Consider the following 17,522-nt stretch of genomic DNA (forward strand, 5'->3'; position numbering starts at 1 on the left):
AATTTTGGGTTGAACAGACAAAATGTTGGCTTTCTTCCCGGGTGTTAACCTGGTCAGTCATTAAAAGGATATACGTACACAAATGAAAGTATAAAAAGATGATTTTGACTCTTACATGCTCTGTTGTGTTTTACTAAAATTTAATGTCATCCAACTGTTTGACGTGAGCACAAGTCAAAGAGTTTAATATATTCATTGCCTTTTATGTCTTTTTTTCCCTTGTACAACTTTTTTTATTGATATAATTCACATACCATAAAGTTCATTCTTTTAAAGTATACAATTCACTGGCTGCTTTTAGTATAGTTTCAAAGTTGTGCAACCATCACCACTAATTCCAGAACATCTTCATCAGCCCCGAAGGAAACCGCACCCCGTCAGCAGCCTCTCCTCACCCCCTGGCTCTCCCCAGGCCCTGGCAACCACTCACCTACTTTGTCTCTATAGATTGGCCTATTTTGGACATCCTAAGAAAAGTCCACATAAAATAAGAATGATAAAATATGTATTCGTTTCTGTCTGGCTTCTTTCAACATGATGTTCTTAAGGTTCATCCGTGCTGTAGCATGTGTCAGTACTTCACTCCTTTTTATGGCCGAATACTATTCCATTGCATGGATATACAACATTTTGTTTATCCATTCATTAGCTGATGAACATCTGGGTTGTTGCCACTCTTCAGCTATTATGAATAATGCTGCTTTGAACATTCCTGTACAAGTTTTTATGTGGACATATGTTTTCAGCCCTCTAGGGTATATGCCTAGCAGTGGAATTGCTGGGTCACAGGGTAACTCTACGTTTAACTTTTTGAGGGACTGTCAAACTATTTCCCTAAGTGGCCGCACCACTTTCCATTTCCAGCAGTGTATGAGAGCTCCAGTTTCTCTATATCCTTGCCAGCATTTCTTATTGTCCTAGAATATCTTTTTATACTAAGTTTTCTTTTCTCATTCTGAACAGAAAATAATTGATGATTAGGGCTTGTGAATAAAACTACTCCAGTGATGGCAGAATTCAGTGCCAAAGCCATAATCAACAAAAACATTTTCCCAGGGAGAAAACAGAAATCAAATGGCCCCTCTAAGTGCTTACCTGCTGCAGATCAGCGAGGGAATACAGGTGGATCTGTTGAAGGAGGTATTCTCTGGGGAAAATTCTGAAAACGTACAGAAACAGATAAATTGTGGTGTTGCCACAAAACACACTTTTTCTGAGAAGTTTCCAAATCTCATTCAGGAATCCCTTTCCACCTAATACTCTTCCTCCCCACATCCTCTGAGAAACCTGTAATAATACCTTTTTCCAGATACTTTTCTTTCTAACACAAATACCAAAAAGGGAGTAAGGGTGTGATCTTTGATTTCTGATGTAGTCCAAGGTGCTAGGAGCACAGTGCAACGGTCCGGGCCTGAGGACCAGAATGCCAGGTTTCTTGTACCAGCTGCATCCCTAGCAAGCTGTGTCATCTCAGGCAAGTCCTAAAACCCATCTAGCTTCAGACCCTTCATTGGTTAATGAAGGTGACTGACCTTGTTGTCTTAAATCTCTTCCCAGCTCTATTAGTCTATGTCTAGATGAATAGATTTTAGAGTTGAGAAAATCAGTTGGAGGGGCAACCTGAGTGTCTTTGCCTAGAGGCTCCTATGGCTTTCATTAATGGAGATGGCAGTGCCAAACACCACTTAGTGAGCTATCCTCTTACGTGCACAGTGATGAGTTTTGGAACGGAGGTACAGATGGGAATAATGGGACAAAATATTTCAAATTGAGACTCCCTGACAAAGTCTAATATCTTTGGTTGCTGTCAATTCATAGCATCTGGATAAATGACAGGGAGTGAACAGGAAAAACAAATCTATTAGGGACAAGCAAACAGGTACTGACGCATAGATGGTTAGAAAACACCACACACACACACACACACACACACACACACACACACACACACACACGCATACACAAAACAAAACTCATGGTGCTAGCATTTTCTCTTTGTCTTAGGATACAAGGAAATTGCATAGTACCACCTAAATGAAAGAAGCCACCAACTCAATGAACATTTTTTACTATCTGTTACATGCCAAGCACTGTGCCAGGCACTAGGAAGACAATTATGAATGAGACGGTCCCAGTATCTGAGCATATCAGAGCATATCAAGGAGCATAAAGTCAAGCTAGGGAAAGATACATAAACTGATAATTACAACACAACATGGTAACATGAAAATAGGAGTTATATGCACAGGGTACATATTTTTGGATCGGTCTAGCATGGTAGGTCCCAACCTTGGCCGTCTATTAGAATCACTTGGGGAGCTTTTGAAAATCATAGGGCATAAGTATGGGTAGAACCCAGAAATCAGTCTTAAAACAAAAACTCTCGTGGTGATTAGTGCAGCCAAGGTTTAGAACCACTGGCCTAACTCGTGGCTTGTTGGGGAATTCATTATTCAGTCTTTCAATTAAGTATGCATTACTGGACAAATCCTAGAGATTAAGTCCTTTATCCTTCCATTCATCTATCTAGCCATCCAATTCTGATTAAGCACAACTGTGTGCCAGCTGCTGTACTAGGCCACTGAAAAAAGGGCACTGAACCAATTAGGTGAAGTTCATCCCCCATGGAGGTCTGGGACAGGCATATTCTAGTTTGGAACACTCCTGATAAATATATGATAGGCTCTGAAGATTTCTGCTGAAAATTCCTGTTTCATCCACAAGAGTGAGAACAGACCAAGTGAGTGGCACGGCCCTTATACTCTGGGGAATAAAATTCAGTTCCTAAGGCTAGGCTCCCTTCAACTCTAATGGTTTGGGGCCGCACCTGCGGCAGGTAGCAGCACACAGTCCCAGCCCAGCTGGGGAGGGTGTTGGGAAAGTGCTCAATCCCTCCATGTGGGATGAAGCTTCCCTACAAAGAGGCCCCCTATTGTAGAAGGTAGACTGCGGTCCCAGGAGGGACCATGAGACATAACCAACTTCCATTTTCAATAACACACACGTATGACAGAGATGATCATGAGGCCAATTCCTCATGACCCCCTACAGGATTAACAACAAGAGAAGTCTGCTTCAGGTGTGGCCCTCAACGTACATCATTTAATTCTCACAACAACCCTGCATGGTAAGTACAACCTCCATTTTATGTGAGAGGGAACTGAGGCTCAGAGGCAAAAACTAATTTGCCCAGGGTCACAAGCTGGGATGCAAGCCCAGGACTTTCTGACTCCAAAGGCCTGTGCTTCTTCTACTTTCCAGGAGATGAAGGTGGAGGAAGGAGGGAGGTGGGTTTGAGCTGACCATCTAATATAGCTATATAATACATCTCTCTTCCAGGTAGGTGTTTATTGCTGTTCAGGCCAGCAGCAATATAGAGCCATTGGTGCTTTTTAAAAGAAGGAAAGTAACACTGATGCGTTTGGTCATGCCCACTTCCGGAAGGCAGCTGGGAGGGTGGAGAGACTGCAGGCAGGGACAGTCCTGACCACGTACCCCAGGGGCTCTTCCAGGGTAACCACAAGGTGAAAGCGAAAGGGGTGAGTGTGTAGACACAGGAGAACTTCTGGAAGAGTTGACAACATTTGGAATTGAAGGCGACTCTGAAGTCCTAGCTTGGGTGACAGGATGGTGATGTCATTGGCCAACACAGGGCAGGCTGCTGGGGGAGGGGAAAAAGCATTGAGATTTAATTGCGCTGAATATCAAGTGCTTGTGTGGAGGACAGGCGTGGCCCTTGTGGATGTGGGGCTGAGAGACGTGGAAGAGCCAGGGGCACTTCTGACAGCAGCACAGAGGGGATAGCTGAAGCAGTGGGAACGGAGGGAGCGGACCTTGGAGGAAAATGAACAGAAGCAGGGCTGAGTGTGAACAGGGGTTGTTTTTACTTTTTTTTAACCTTACAAAGCCTAGAATTATCTGAAGTACATTTTGGTAGTCTGCAATTTTTCTCATGCTTGAAAAATTGTTTTGAAAATAACCAGGATGTTCACGTCTACGTGAGTTCCTAACATTTCCTCTTTTTGTGAAATGTTTGTGCCCTTATACCCTTCACCTGGCTTCCCCTAATGGTAACACCTTACACAACCATGGTGCATTGATCAAAACTAAGAAATGAACTATTATGTAAATGAGACCTTATTCAGATTTCACCAGTTGTTTCACTAATGTCCTTTTTCTGTTCAAGGATCCAATACAGAATACAAAATTGCATTTATAGATTTTAAAATATATATCAGTATTTGCAAGATGACTTGAGACCCAAACATCATGTGCAGAAAAGCAAACCTAGCACACAGTCTTTCAGTGGAGGTCACTAGGGTAGCAAAGTATGATAATCTACTATGGGGACAGAGGATGTTTAAGTGTGGTTGAATGGGAGGAATAACCTTTTTCAGAGGCAATTGCCTCATAATGAAATCCCTTAAGTAAAGTAAAATGAAGGCAATGTGGCAGCAGGGCTGAGAAACAGACGGACTGAACTAAACAAGCAGGCTGGAAAATCATTTCAAGATGAGCTCCTGCCTTTTCCATTGGTTTATACACACGTAGGTCAGCTGGAGAAAAAGTTAGAAGGAAGGTGACTGAAATGAACTCTAGCAGGGACAAATGCAGGGTAGCATATTGTTAATGTTTGCTACTTAAAGTTCTTGTCTAAAATCCTAAAACTTCCACGACTGAGAGTGTACAGGATATAAGAATTAATTGCAAATTTACAAATGGAATCATACTGGTATACACTTACTAGAGTACTACAGCCAGTCAGTTAGTTATCCAGTCAACAGACACTACTGCGTGCCTAAAATGAGCCAGGTGCTGTGCTAAGGGCTGGAGACGGGTATGTTCAGTGAACACAATTGATGAGCAGCAAAGAGAATTTCCAATTTCTCCTCTCTAGGCTGGGTCCCCTTTGCCTCCAAACACTGTTCATTACTCTTCTCACAATAACCGGCCAACTCCGGACACAGTAATCTCTAATACTCCTTAAACATTATTTACACAGCTAAAGTGAGCTGTGTATGTAGTGTTTCTGTGTGTCAATATATTTCACATATTTATTTTCTCTTCCCCTCTGGAAGCGATTCTAAGCCCCTCCAGAATCACCGTATCTGTTGTCTCCTCTCTGGCACTCTTCAGTGTCTAATACTATAATTTACAAGAGGTCAGCCTAACGACACAAAGAACTGGAAAATGCAATATACGCAGAAAAGATAAAGGAACTGAGCTTGTTGTGTTTGGAGAAGATGTTGTGTCCAGGAGATTTAGTGGTGGCCATAAAAAATACAGACTTTTAAGACAGATATTGCCAATCAGCTTTTCTTCTCTCTGAGGATGGAAATTATATCAAGAAAGCATTGAAGTCAAATATGAGAATAAATTTCCTGAGAGGGAAGACTGAGCAGCATTAAAATGTGTCTCTTACAGGGATGCTTTTTAATGTAAATAAAAGAAGGAAAAGATCTGTTGCAGTTATTTAGAGGTAGGGACTTGCTCTTCTGCTTAGAGGAGGAAAGGATTTCAAAGGCGGGGCCAGATAACCCCGTCAGTTTGTTCCTCTTTTTCATTGCTGGCGCCGTCAAGGCAGACTGAATTGGCAAGACATTCTCGGAATATCTTTTCTTTAATTTTCTTTTTTAAATTACAAAAATTTTTTTTAACGGGTTCAGTCCATTTACAGTTATTACAAAATACTGGTTATATTCCCCGTGTTGTACAACACATCCTTGTAGCCTGTCTTACACCTACTAGCTTATACCTCCTACGCCCACCCTATATTGTGTCCGCCCTCCACCGCTGGTAACTACTAGTTTGTTCTCTGTATCTGTGAGTCTGCTTCTTTTTTGTTATACTCACTAGTTTGTTGTATTTTTTAGATTCCACATGTAAGTGATATCATACAGTGTTTGCCTTTCTCTGAATATCTTCTTTAGGCTGATGTCCACAGGGGAAGTGCAGGGCAAATAATGACATAAAAGCCAAGCCCCGAAAAGCACAGGCAACATCCCATCTGGGTGATGCCCAGGGCTTCCCCCACTGTGGCTTTGGTGTACAAGGAGCTGGCTTTGTACCTGGCCTGTCTGACAGGAGCTCTTTAGGAAATGGATGGAACAAGCAGGGCCTCCCAGGGGTCAGTTGTGGAAGGGATTGTGGAGAACCCGGAGGCCGCGGTGTGCTTGGGTAGCATTAAGCTGCCTCCGGCAAATCTGACTAGGAGAGGATAGGGCGCTGCAGGGGACCAGAGATGAACCTGCAGCCACTTCAGGCACTGCTAGGGGAGCCGCTCACGTCTGGGAGGCAAGGTTTGGCACCCCCTTGAGAGCCATGGCAGCACTAATTTTATAATTTTACTATTAATGTATTCAATAAAGGATGAATGATTATTTGCATTTTTTGGTCAGAAAACACAACTTGTGATCACCATATGGCCCAGGAATTTAATGCAAATGAAGTCCAGTCTCATGACCTCTGTGACTGGTCACTACGGCTAAGAACCTAAAATCAGAACCTAAAATCAGCACACATTTTCATTGCAATGAGCGGATGCTGGGTATGTATGTGACAGAAAATTTGGAGAAGACACAGTTCTTTTTCCAATACATACAGACAAGTGAGATAAACAGACAAGTAAACAGACAGCTCCAGCTCTAGCGTGGAGTGCAGGGCTGAGGGGAACCTGTAGGACACCTGTTCAAGAAAGGCCTCAGAGAACCGACAGGTCAGAATCCATCTGAAGGAGTGGAAGAATGGATATTACAGGTAGAGGGTGAAGCATGGGTAAGAGCAGAGAGGCCAGGACGAACATAATTCTTTCAGGGAACAGGCTCTGTATGTGTATATATGTGTATATGTGTCCATGCTGGGGGTTGGGGGGACTGTAGGGCGTGAGCTCAGAAAGTTAGGGTGTAGCCAGACATGCGAGGGCTTAGACGCCTAGAGAAGAGCCTACCCGCAAAGAGATGAGTGCCTCAAGCAAGAGAAGGGACAGCATTAGATTTGTGCCTTTAAAACATCATTGACAGCAGAAGGGGGAAGAGACTGAAGAGATGGATAATTCTGGAGATAAACTAGGTGAGAAATGATGGGGGCCTGAACAGAATTTAAATGGTTGCCCTGGGGTTGGAGAGAAATGGCCTACCACAGACAGGTTTCTCCAACAATCCACAGGTCATGAAGACTAACAGGAAACGGAGGCCGGGAAAAGGAGCCTGGCACTGCTCATGGTTTTCCAGCTGGGCCAGTAGGTAAATGAAAGTTCCATCTACTAACACAGGGAATAATGAAGAGGAGTCACCTTTGGGAAGAAAGGGTAGCTCAGCTGTCGGGGCAGAGGTGTGGAATGTCCAAGTGGAGTCATCTGTGAGTCCAGGGAGGAGAGCTGTGTGCCTACAGGTGAAGACATGAAAATGAGGAAGAGCCCGAGATAGTATACATTAGCGCAACAGAAAAGACTGGACACTGGCAAAACAATACTATTAAAGGAACGGCCACGGGAAGAAAGCTGGGAAGAAGCAGTTTGATAGGAGAAAAAGCGGAAGAGCCAGCATCCAGGAAGCCAAGGAAGGAGAGAATTTCAAGGACAAAGAGGGTCAACGGCATCAGAGGCAGAGGAGAGGTCACATAATCCAGGGAAGACTCTCACAAGGCCTGAAAGGTGCCTGCTGGTTTTGGCAAAGGGGAATTCATTAGTGACCTTAGAACAGTATCCAGGAGGAAGAGGGACGCCAGACTGCAGAGGGGTGAAGGACCGTGGAATATTCTTTTAAGAAACTAACTTTAAAGGAGAGAAACTAGGCCATAGCTACAGAAGGATGCAGGACTAAGAAAGGATTCTTTTCTTAGAGATGGGAGCCACTTGGGCATATCTATATGCTAAAATGAAGAAGCTAGTACCGAAGCCAAAGTTGCAGATAGAAAAGTAAGGAAAATGACAGCGCCTGAGCTAGTAAAGGCCTAGAGGAAATGGGATGTGGACCCAGCTAGGAGCTCTTCCAAATACACATTTGTGTGTGTGAGGGTGCATGTGCCTATACACACACTCTGCATTTTCTTAATTGAAATGCTTCAAGTTTCTACTAAAATGTTACGTAAAAGGTAACTACTAATTTCTCCAATGTTCCCTCCAAACTTCAGCATGTTAGGAACGGAAAGCTACAGATTACAGCTACAGTTGTCTGACTTGGCAATCCTTTGGTAAACGGCCTCTTTGCTGCAGGATGGTGCTGCCTTTTGTTTCTGGTGAGGCGGATGTGTTTAGGGGTTCTCTATGCAGTAAGTGACCTCACGGTACTGTAGGCCTCTTCATCATCAGGTCTGACAGCATTTCGCCAACAGGCCAACCACAAGGACAGCCCTGCTCATGCCAATGCAACTTCTTCTGGTTGGCCCTGACGCCAAAGCCAGAGGACAAATGTGATAAGGAGAGTCAGCTCCACACTTCACTCACCCATCAAGGGAAACTGCATCACTGGCAGGTGGCACTGTCAAGTTCTCTGATACCAAAGAACAATGAAGAAACCTGCTAAAGGATCATGGAAACCAACTAGCACAACTGTTTCTAGTGCCAACATTTTCTATTTTATCACCTTTAGGATTTCCTGACATACTGAGAAGGTAACTTAGGCTTCATTTATAGATTGTTCCAATGAGAAAAGTAAGAAAAGATGAAAATCAAAAGGGAAAAAGGTCATATATGATTCATATCACTTATATTACACAGCTGGTACTTAGGGTTAAAAATGCAGAAATAATGACCTATGAAATCAAAGGCAGTAGTCTATATAAAACAGATAGGGGGTCCTCTTCTATTTTGGACCAGGACACTGAGTCAAATACATCAAGACTCATTTAACTTGACTAATTTCTGGGGACTTCAACTCAGTTCCCACCAAGCCCTGATGCTCATGAGAGAAAAGGGACTAAGTCAGGCACACCCTTTGCAGGATCTTGATAGATTTAGTAATATCGCCATTTCCCTGAAGCTCAGTTATTTGAGCTGCATAACTGGCATTAAAAAACCCAATGATTAAAATGAAAAAAGTCTGAATGAAACTATCTCAGCACGTGTAACAGACAGGCTTTAAAGGAAAGACTCATCTCCCTCCCTTCCTGTGTGTCGTGTGTCTCTGTCTCTCTCTCTTACACACACACACACACACACACACACAATAAAAAAGATAACACCAAAGGAAAACCTCCAATTTTGATTCTAAATCATAAGGGTCTAAAGGAAGAATACAGGTAGAAGTGCATAAGGAATAATTTAGAAAGGAAAACCATTTATTTATGAAATATTACTGTGTTCTCCAAGAATATGTGCTCCAGGTTAGGTAATCTGTACGGAATTGAGAGGGCTGCGGTATCTTTCCTTTGGAGGGCACATGCACCCACACTGAAATCAGCAAAAAGCACTGTGAAGCATCCCTAGGGAGATGCAATTTGGTGTTCTTCATATGAGCTGAAAACACTTCCTGAAATAGTTACATTAGACTGGATGTGGACAGGACTCGTATGTCCAACCATGCTCCCAGCTAATGGAAAAACAATTTTAAATCAAAGGCAGATATTGCGATAGCAACCCATGTGGAAGAAACAAGCTTCAATCATTTCAGCAGATACCTCATTTTGCTAATCTCATTGGCTGAAAAAGTGGCAAGATTGCATCAGATATTATATCTTGGAAGATAAGTATGGGAAATAAGGGTCTCTTACCGGCTCTTTCAGAAATTGTGCTTAAGTTTCTTAGCAACAATCTAAAGCCTGGAGTAGAAATACTTGGGAAGTAATTTGGGTTGTGATTATTCTGGGGTCTGATTATAAAAGTGACAGATTATATCACATTATAGATCCTAGCTCAAATTCTTACGGTATTCAATGGTGCCAAGAATACAACACTTTTCCTGCCATGAGTTTTATTTTTTTGTTGTCTCTTAGAAAATGATTTTAGATAATTTATAGATTTCACTTAATCTTAGAATAAGTTAAAACACTTTCTAACTTTCTGAAGGATTTCTTGGTAAATAAGAAGCTACATGTATATTACAGTAAAATTAATATATAACTTGCCAGAGCTCCTTTTTCAAAGTTTATCAATCTGTTTAGCTTTGAATGACACTTTTGCGAATAGTCTATAACTCCTTTTTAGAGTGTTGGTATCAGCATACATATTTATAAAATTTGCTGAATGAGATCTCTGGAGAAAATGAAGGAAGGGGGAGGGGCTATCAGGAGATCAGGAGGTTAGACGACTTGAAAACCTTAGTTCTAGAAGTCATCCGAGGGAAAAGGAATTCTTGAAGGAGACTGAGAACGGTTGCTTTCAAAAACTATCAAAATAACATCCTGTGTTTTAGTAGTTTGAGTCCTGATAGATTCATGCAGCTAATCTGTTGAGAGTAAAGCCCCAATGACACTTTTAATTAGCTAACTTGAAAACTAGCTACAAAGTCTGGCTAATATTAAGTCTTACAGAGAACATAAAGAGCTGTGTTCATTTACTGAGCTTAAAGAAGTGCTATGTATTTGCTTGAAGTGCTAATAACCGCTGGTCTTTAAAGAGACTAATTTAGTGATAATATTGTGGCTAAAATGGGCTTATTCTTCTAAAAGCCAATATTAACCAGACTTTGGTTAATAATCAATGGCACATTTGGATCTTAGATTCTGGTTATAAGACATTCCTCATTTGCAGTTCAGAGACACAGCAAATCAAGTCTGTGTAGATTGTGTTTTAAGAACGAGGCTGCCCGATGAGATAGGCTCTCAATAAGCTAGTCTCCTACATTAAGTGTATTCGAGTCACAAGAGCATGAAATCTTTTCTCTGTAACAGACAACTCCTCCACCTAATATGTCTGACTTATTGGGAGGTAGGGAAAAGAGGAAGTGTTGCTATGATATCTCCCAGCTCAGGCAATCTTTTGTTGGGTACATTGAATACTATCCTCATTTACTTCTTCCCAGATCAAGGGTATATCAGTATGCTCATGCATCAAAACACCATTTTCACTCAGTGATTCATGATGCTTTAGACAAATATTTACCGGCATAAAAAGATGTTCACGATATACTAAGTGAAAGGATTGGGTTAAAAGTGGTAGGTACAGTATAAAACCATTTTTTAGGGGAAAAAATAATCTGCAGAGGAAGCAGTATGAAAGGATATGCACCAAAGTGGTAAGATAATGGATGACTTTCTTATTTTTGTTTTCTATGATGAACAGTATTTTTTTGTAATATGAAAAAACTGTTTGACCCAATTAAGTGGGCAGAATGTTGGTAACAGTACTTTATTTATTTAATTACTTTGTTCACCAAATATTTATTTGCCCCCACTATATGTCAGGTATGGTTCTAGGCCCTGGGGATAGAGCAGTGAGCAAAACAGATGAAAAGCCATGAGCTTCTGTCGTTTACATTCTAGTGGAGAGAGCAGGGCCTCTGCACACGGCTGCACAGGCTGAGCCAAGCACGACCGCCATAGCCATACACGATCGCACCAGAGAGGGAGACAGACAAAAATCAAACACCACGTTACGTGGCAATAAGCAGAGAACGAAGAGAGAAAGTGTGGGGCGGCGGGGCGGGCAGCGTGTGCAAAAATTTTAAATAAAGTGGTCAAGGATGCTTCAGTAACGTGACAGCTGCATACAGATCTAAAGGAGGTAAGGAAGCCAGCTACACAACTATCTGGGGAAGACGAAAATGAGCATAGAGACTCACATGGGAGCCTGCTTGGTGTGCTCGAGGAGCAAAACAAGGCTGGTGTGACTGGAACAGAGTAAAGGAGGGGGAACGTACTGGGAGATGAGGGCAGAGAGGTGATGGGGAACCAGGCTTATACGTCCTTGGCTTTTACTTGGATTGAGAGGTGACGCTATTAGATAGTTTGAATCAGAGGTGATATCATCTAATGTACACATTAACTATAGCTGTAGCCGGAAGAACAGACTGAAGGGGGAGATCAGTTACCGCAAAAATCCAGGGGAACAATGACAGTGGCTTGGACCCAGGTGGTAACAGTGGAAGTGATGATTCTATGGTGATTTTGATTTGAGTGGATATATTTTGAAGGTGAAGCTGATAGGACTTTCTGATAGGTTGGGTGTGGAATGTGGGAGAAAGGTGTTTGGCATGAACAGCTGTATGGGTAGAGGTGCGGTAGGCGGATGGGGGGCCTACAGCAGGAGCAGTTTGCTACAGGAGTGGAGGAGGGGCTACTAGCTCAGTTTTGGACATATTAAGTTTGAGATGCTAGTGGACATCCAAAGGAGGTTTCACCCTTTGGACTTAGCCTCCTGTCCAGTGAATTCACTAGCCAGACAGACCGCTTTCCCTGGGGGTAATAAGTGACGGAATGGGCAGGGAATCTTGGTGAATCAGGTGACATTTCTGGGGACTGTTCCTAAGTGCTAAGCAAGCTGCTAAATTTTGCTTGAAGGAAGAGGAGGCAAGGAGAGTCTGACAGGATACACACACACACACACACACACACACACACACACACTCACTCACTCACTCACTCATTTTTTTTCTGGCACTCACCAGGATAAATAATGGTAATAAAAATGGCTGTTTTTACGATAGAAATTTCTCACTGTTCAGTAAAGCTGATATTTCAGTGAGAACTAATTCTGGATATAATTATAATTTCAAATAAAGTGTGAGACCAAAGACAGGAAAAGGTGACTTAGAAGGTAGAAGAATCACGTTTGGTATTGTCTAGAGATTCCCAAGTCAAGCTGTTAAATTGTTCAGAATGGTCTAAGCCAAGAACTAAACTTAACAAACAAGTAGGTTCCCCCAGAACCATCACAATTGTGTTCTAAGTAACTGGAAGGATAGGCGTAATATTGCTTACTGGCCTCAACTAGTGTTGGAGAGAAACTAGTGTTAAATACATATCACAATAGGAACTTTGGATTCACCAGGCACCCAATCCCCAAATCATTTGTTAATGACAGAGAATGGGAAACACTCAGGCATCCACTAATTAATTTGTATAATGTCTTTCTTTGGACTAGATGATTTCACTTCAGCACTCAGAAGAGAACAGAACATATGACTTAAATCAGGATTTCTGAAAAGCTAGTCCAAACAGCTGGTGTTGGTCTGGTGATATTTTTAGCAATCCAAGGCAAAATGAGAAAAGAAAAAGCATAGTAGAATGAATTTTAAATCTATTTGACTTTAAAAAGTTGTTTCATTGCTGTCTGCCTATTTTTTTTTTTTTAGCATTACTACGTTCTTTTATGAAATGATGGTGAAAAATAGGTGGATATTTGTTTTAGCAAAGGACATGGATAAGACAACCCTACAGATACGTCTACATTTACAGGTCTACGGAATGGAAAGGTTTGGTAAACACAGACCGAGCGAAAAATGCACTCATTAGCGCTAAGCCAATTGTCATGCCTTGTTCTCCAAGGCCGGCGCTGGCAGTGAGCACAGGAGTGCCTGTGTCAGCAATTGCACCTTCCCACTCAAGGGACATTACTGTCTGCCACCTCCCCGCCTTCCTTCACACTCTCCTAGATGACCTCAATTAAGGCTTCAGGAGATATAAAAGCAGTTCCTTCCTCTGAAGAATCTAGAAACTCCTGGACGTCACGGCCACCAGCAAATGCACGGGGGAAGCAGCAGCAATTTGAGCATCGGAAACCCCGGTTCCACGTGTGGACTCTGCTCCTTACCAGCTCTGTCACTTCAGGCAAGTCACGCAGCATCTCAGAGTCACAGTTCTTTCCCTTCTTTGTAAATACCATCTGTCTAACCCATCTGAAGGGCTGTTGTAAAGAGCAAATAATATATCGATATTTATGGGAAAGTACTTTTTAATTGATTAAATCATAATTATCTCACATGGGCCCAGGCACCATCATAAATAAATGAAATGGGCTGAGGACAAGACAAGCAGGGCAGCAACATATTATGTACCCAATGCCAGTGGGTTTGGGGAGAAGATAGGAGGGGTAGAGACTATGGGAAAGTGCAGAGTCCAGTACGTAAAGCTGATTGCTGCATCCAGGAATGAGGGAAGCTTCTGTGTAATCAGAGCTTCTGATTTCTTAAGAGAAACCAGAGAGTTTTATTTTGTGTGAGCATGAAAACTCCTAATTATTTAAATGTTGTTAGCTACTATTTTGCAACTTTAAAACCTGGTGGGGGCCATCCCTGAAAGGCCAAACAAAACATGTCTGAGGGCCAAATCTGGCCCCGAGGTGCCCTTTTGTGACTTCTGATTTACACACGTACCCCACTATTCCTGTGTTCCCAGCTTCTCTTAGGGTCTCTCCTGAAGACGTCTTTAACGGCTGCTGAGCCGGATGCGTCCTGGCAGTGCAAAGATCTTCCACAGAGTACTTCATGCACCTTTACGTGTGGACACTGTAAATAATTTTTCTCTTGAAAAGTTAAATAGGCCTTGAATCAATCCAGCAGGGTCGCTCGCCATCTGGGAGTCCTCAGAAACGGTGAATGGTCAGCACTATAAACATTTTAGATTTCATGGAAGATACTGACTTTTTCTAAACTAATCACCCCTGCCAGTCAAGATTTGCAGTATGGGTTCAAGAACAAGGCATTCATTTAACAACAATAACAAAAACAGTGAAGATAAAAACTGGACGGTCATCGTAATGATAGGCCTAAAAGCCAACTGTGACTTCCCTAATAAGGCGACGACCGAAGTTGTCTCCCTGGCGGTTGAGTGCCAATACGATTAATCAGTCTGTTTCCAGTTTCCTCATGACAGCAATATTAACAGTTTGCTTTATTCTGTTTATATGGCGCTGACAGGTCTTCAGCATGTTGGGCCTACTTGCTGGAGATTAATGACAACTTTTATATGGAGGTAAAAACCAGGCAGGGAGAGAATGCCTTTTACGACTAGATAAGAACTGGATTCTCTTGCTCTATTTTTGTTCCCCTGTTGCTCATCAACTCCTCCCTCTTTTAACTTCTATCAAGGATACGTATGGTTAGTTGTGCCCAGCAGGTCCTTCTCACTGTTGAAACCACCCCACTCTAGATGTGGTACCCGCAGGTGAAACAAAGGGAACCTTAAGTATTGTTTTTGAACAAGCTTATCATCGCTAAAAGTACTGTTGGCTAATTTTGTTTTTAAAAAGTCAGATTCCATATAAAAGTGAAAGAAGATTGATAGGCAAGAGATGGCTTCTGGTGACAGGAATTTTAGCATATGAGGTGGCAATGGTTCCTCTTTGTAGCTATGGTTATTTTTATAGACACTGAAGAAGGCGGAATTAGCAAGCATGGCCCAGCTATAAGAAGTATGGACATCCCAGAAAAATCTCTTAGACATATTTCACTAAATAGTCATATTTCAAAATAAATCAAAAAGATTTCTAGCCTCCCTCTAACTCGCCACCTCCCCCCAAAGTTATGAGTAATGCTTGCTACTGGTATACTTTTCTCTGTGCCAGGTTGGAGAGCATGGTAACCCCAAACATTATGTTAACAGTATATAAATATAGAAAAAACTAAAATAACATTAAAAAAAATCAATCACCTCCTCTAGGGCTCTGTAGGAATCACTGCCTCATTCTTTGCTCTTAGGGAGCCTTAGGGAGCGTCCTGCTCCACCTATTTTTATGCAACAAACGCTTAGATAAGTACATACCGCATACCCAGGAACCATACCCAGGAACCGCAGGCCCTGGGCCCGGCTGGCCCTCCAACCCACTTCCTCTTGCTCACCCCTCTCCTGATATAGTGAGTAGCAGGAGAAGGGGCCTGATTCCAGTAGACAGAGCCTCAGGGGTAGCTTTTAAGGGGAATCTTTTAACAAAGATTTTAAAAGCTAGAGACAAGAACAGTCTAGGATAAGAAAGCACTATTAATAATAATGGTATCTGTAGAGTGTTTACTATGTACAAGCACTACTGTAAGCCCTTCAGTTGTAAAAACCCATTTAATTCCCACAACAGAATGCACTGAGGGAAGAGTTAAATAATTATTTGTGTTTGAGTGCAGTGTTTGAGAGAGCAGAACAATATACTGGATTAGATTGGGGCAGATCTTTAATTCCATACTTGTGCTTTAATAATTTGTCTGATGCGAAGGTTCAACTGGAGAGGAAAGAAACCCAAGTGAGACAGAAAGTTAGAAGGATACTGTAATAGTCTTGAGACTGAACCAGGGGAGTGCACTGGAAGTGAATAGGAGAGGAAAGATTTGAGACTTCTCCTAGAAACAGAAATGTTTTTTTGGCTGATTTGGTTTGTTCTTTAGTTGATTTGTTCATTCATTCAACAATTTCTGAAAGTTTCAGATAGGTCAAACACTGTGCTAAGTGGCACGGGGAAGTAAGAAAAAGAAGAATTTGAAGATGACTCCTTCCTCAAAACTGGGCTACTAGCCACTGCTCAGTGGTCTGAAGTGACACTGTAACAGACATCCATCTATCACGCATCCCTCCTTCCATCCATCCATTCAGTAGTTACTGAATACCCACCTTGTGCCAGGCACTACACTACATAACGGTCATGAACAAGTCCAGGAAAGAGAAATGAAGGAAAAGGAAAAAAAAGACTACTATTTTCATTCTCACAGCCCCAGGAATGCTTTTTTTCTGGAACTTCCATTCCTTTCCTGGTGGTCTGGCCATAAGGCGCAGTACATGGTGGTAAACCACCAAACTGCTGGAACAGCATAGGTATTCTTAGTCATCCATATGAAGAGAGGATCTGCTATTTAATTTCTAAATGTGTGCCCAGATCTGACATATTTAACCAAAGCAAAACATTATATCATAAAGGTATCTAACATGATTCCCATGTGTAGATTTTAATATCATTTAAAAATATAGGCACAGGAAAAACCAGCTCTGAGCAAAGCCAAAAGGTACTGAAAGTAATAGAACAAACATACTTTCAATGTAAAAAATCTTGTATCTAGTTTAGTTGGTGAATTAGTTTGAGACACATAATTTTACTGCCTTTCAGGCAAAGCCTTGATCTTTTAAAATTAAGATTTGCCTAGACTTTACAAGAGTAAATCCTGACCACTTTCTAGCGCTTTCTGAAAAACAACTAGGTAATAGAATGACTACCACTGAGAAGTATTTTGCTTTATGGCAGCTGCCTTTTCATTGTTATTTTATATGAGAGCTTGTCTAGATATTATGTATCCCTTACCATCTACATTTAGTTCTTTTCAAAACGTCTCTTCAGATGCCTGGGGTTTTGTCAGTTTCTTTGGATCTTAATTGGATTTCAAATAGCAAATGATATCACTTTCCAAAGGTTCTTATTCACATAGGCTTGCCTCCAAAAATCATGACTAATGTATGCCTTTAAATTTCTATTAAAAAAAAATTAAAAGGTATGTTTAGGGACTTATGAACACCATCAACAATTATTTCAAGTATAAGCTAGTTCATATATGCCAAGGGTGAGAATTTAAATGCCAATAAAACCTAACTGTAAAAGAAGGAATTTGATGAGAGCAGGCACATTTTAACTTCACTTTTATGTTGAGGATCTGAGCCTGGCATGGACTTGTGTA

General features: G+C 41.7%; 1 protein-coding gene across 7 annotated transcripts in view; it reads right to left on the reverse strand.

Annotated features, from left to right (window-relative positions):
• The window catches only part of PLEKHM3 (pleckstrin homology domain containing M3), a 189,953-nt gene that overhangs the window by 86,187 nt on the left and 86,244 nt on the right, over positions 1 to 17,522 (reverse strand). For all 7 annotated transcript variants that reach the window (XM_007187812.3, XM_028167955.2, XM_007187813.3 and 4 more), the window contains one exon: positions 1,096 to 1,159. In XM_007187812.3, coding sequence (XP_007187874.2) covers positions 1,096 to 1,159 — 64 coding nt within the window. The remainder of the gene's footprint in view (positions 1 to 1,095; positions 1,160 to 17,522) is intronic.

Source organism: Balaenoptera acutorostrata, chromosome 8, assembly GCF_949987535.1.
Source record: "Balaenoptera acutorostrata chromosome 8, mBalAcu1.1, whole genome shotgun sequence".
NCBI classification, from domain to species: domain Eukaryota; kingdom Metazoa; phylum Chordata; class Mammalia; order Artiodactyla; family Balaenopteridae; genus Balaenoptera; species Balaenoptera acutorostrata.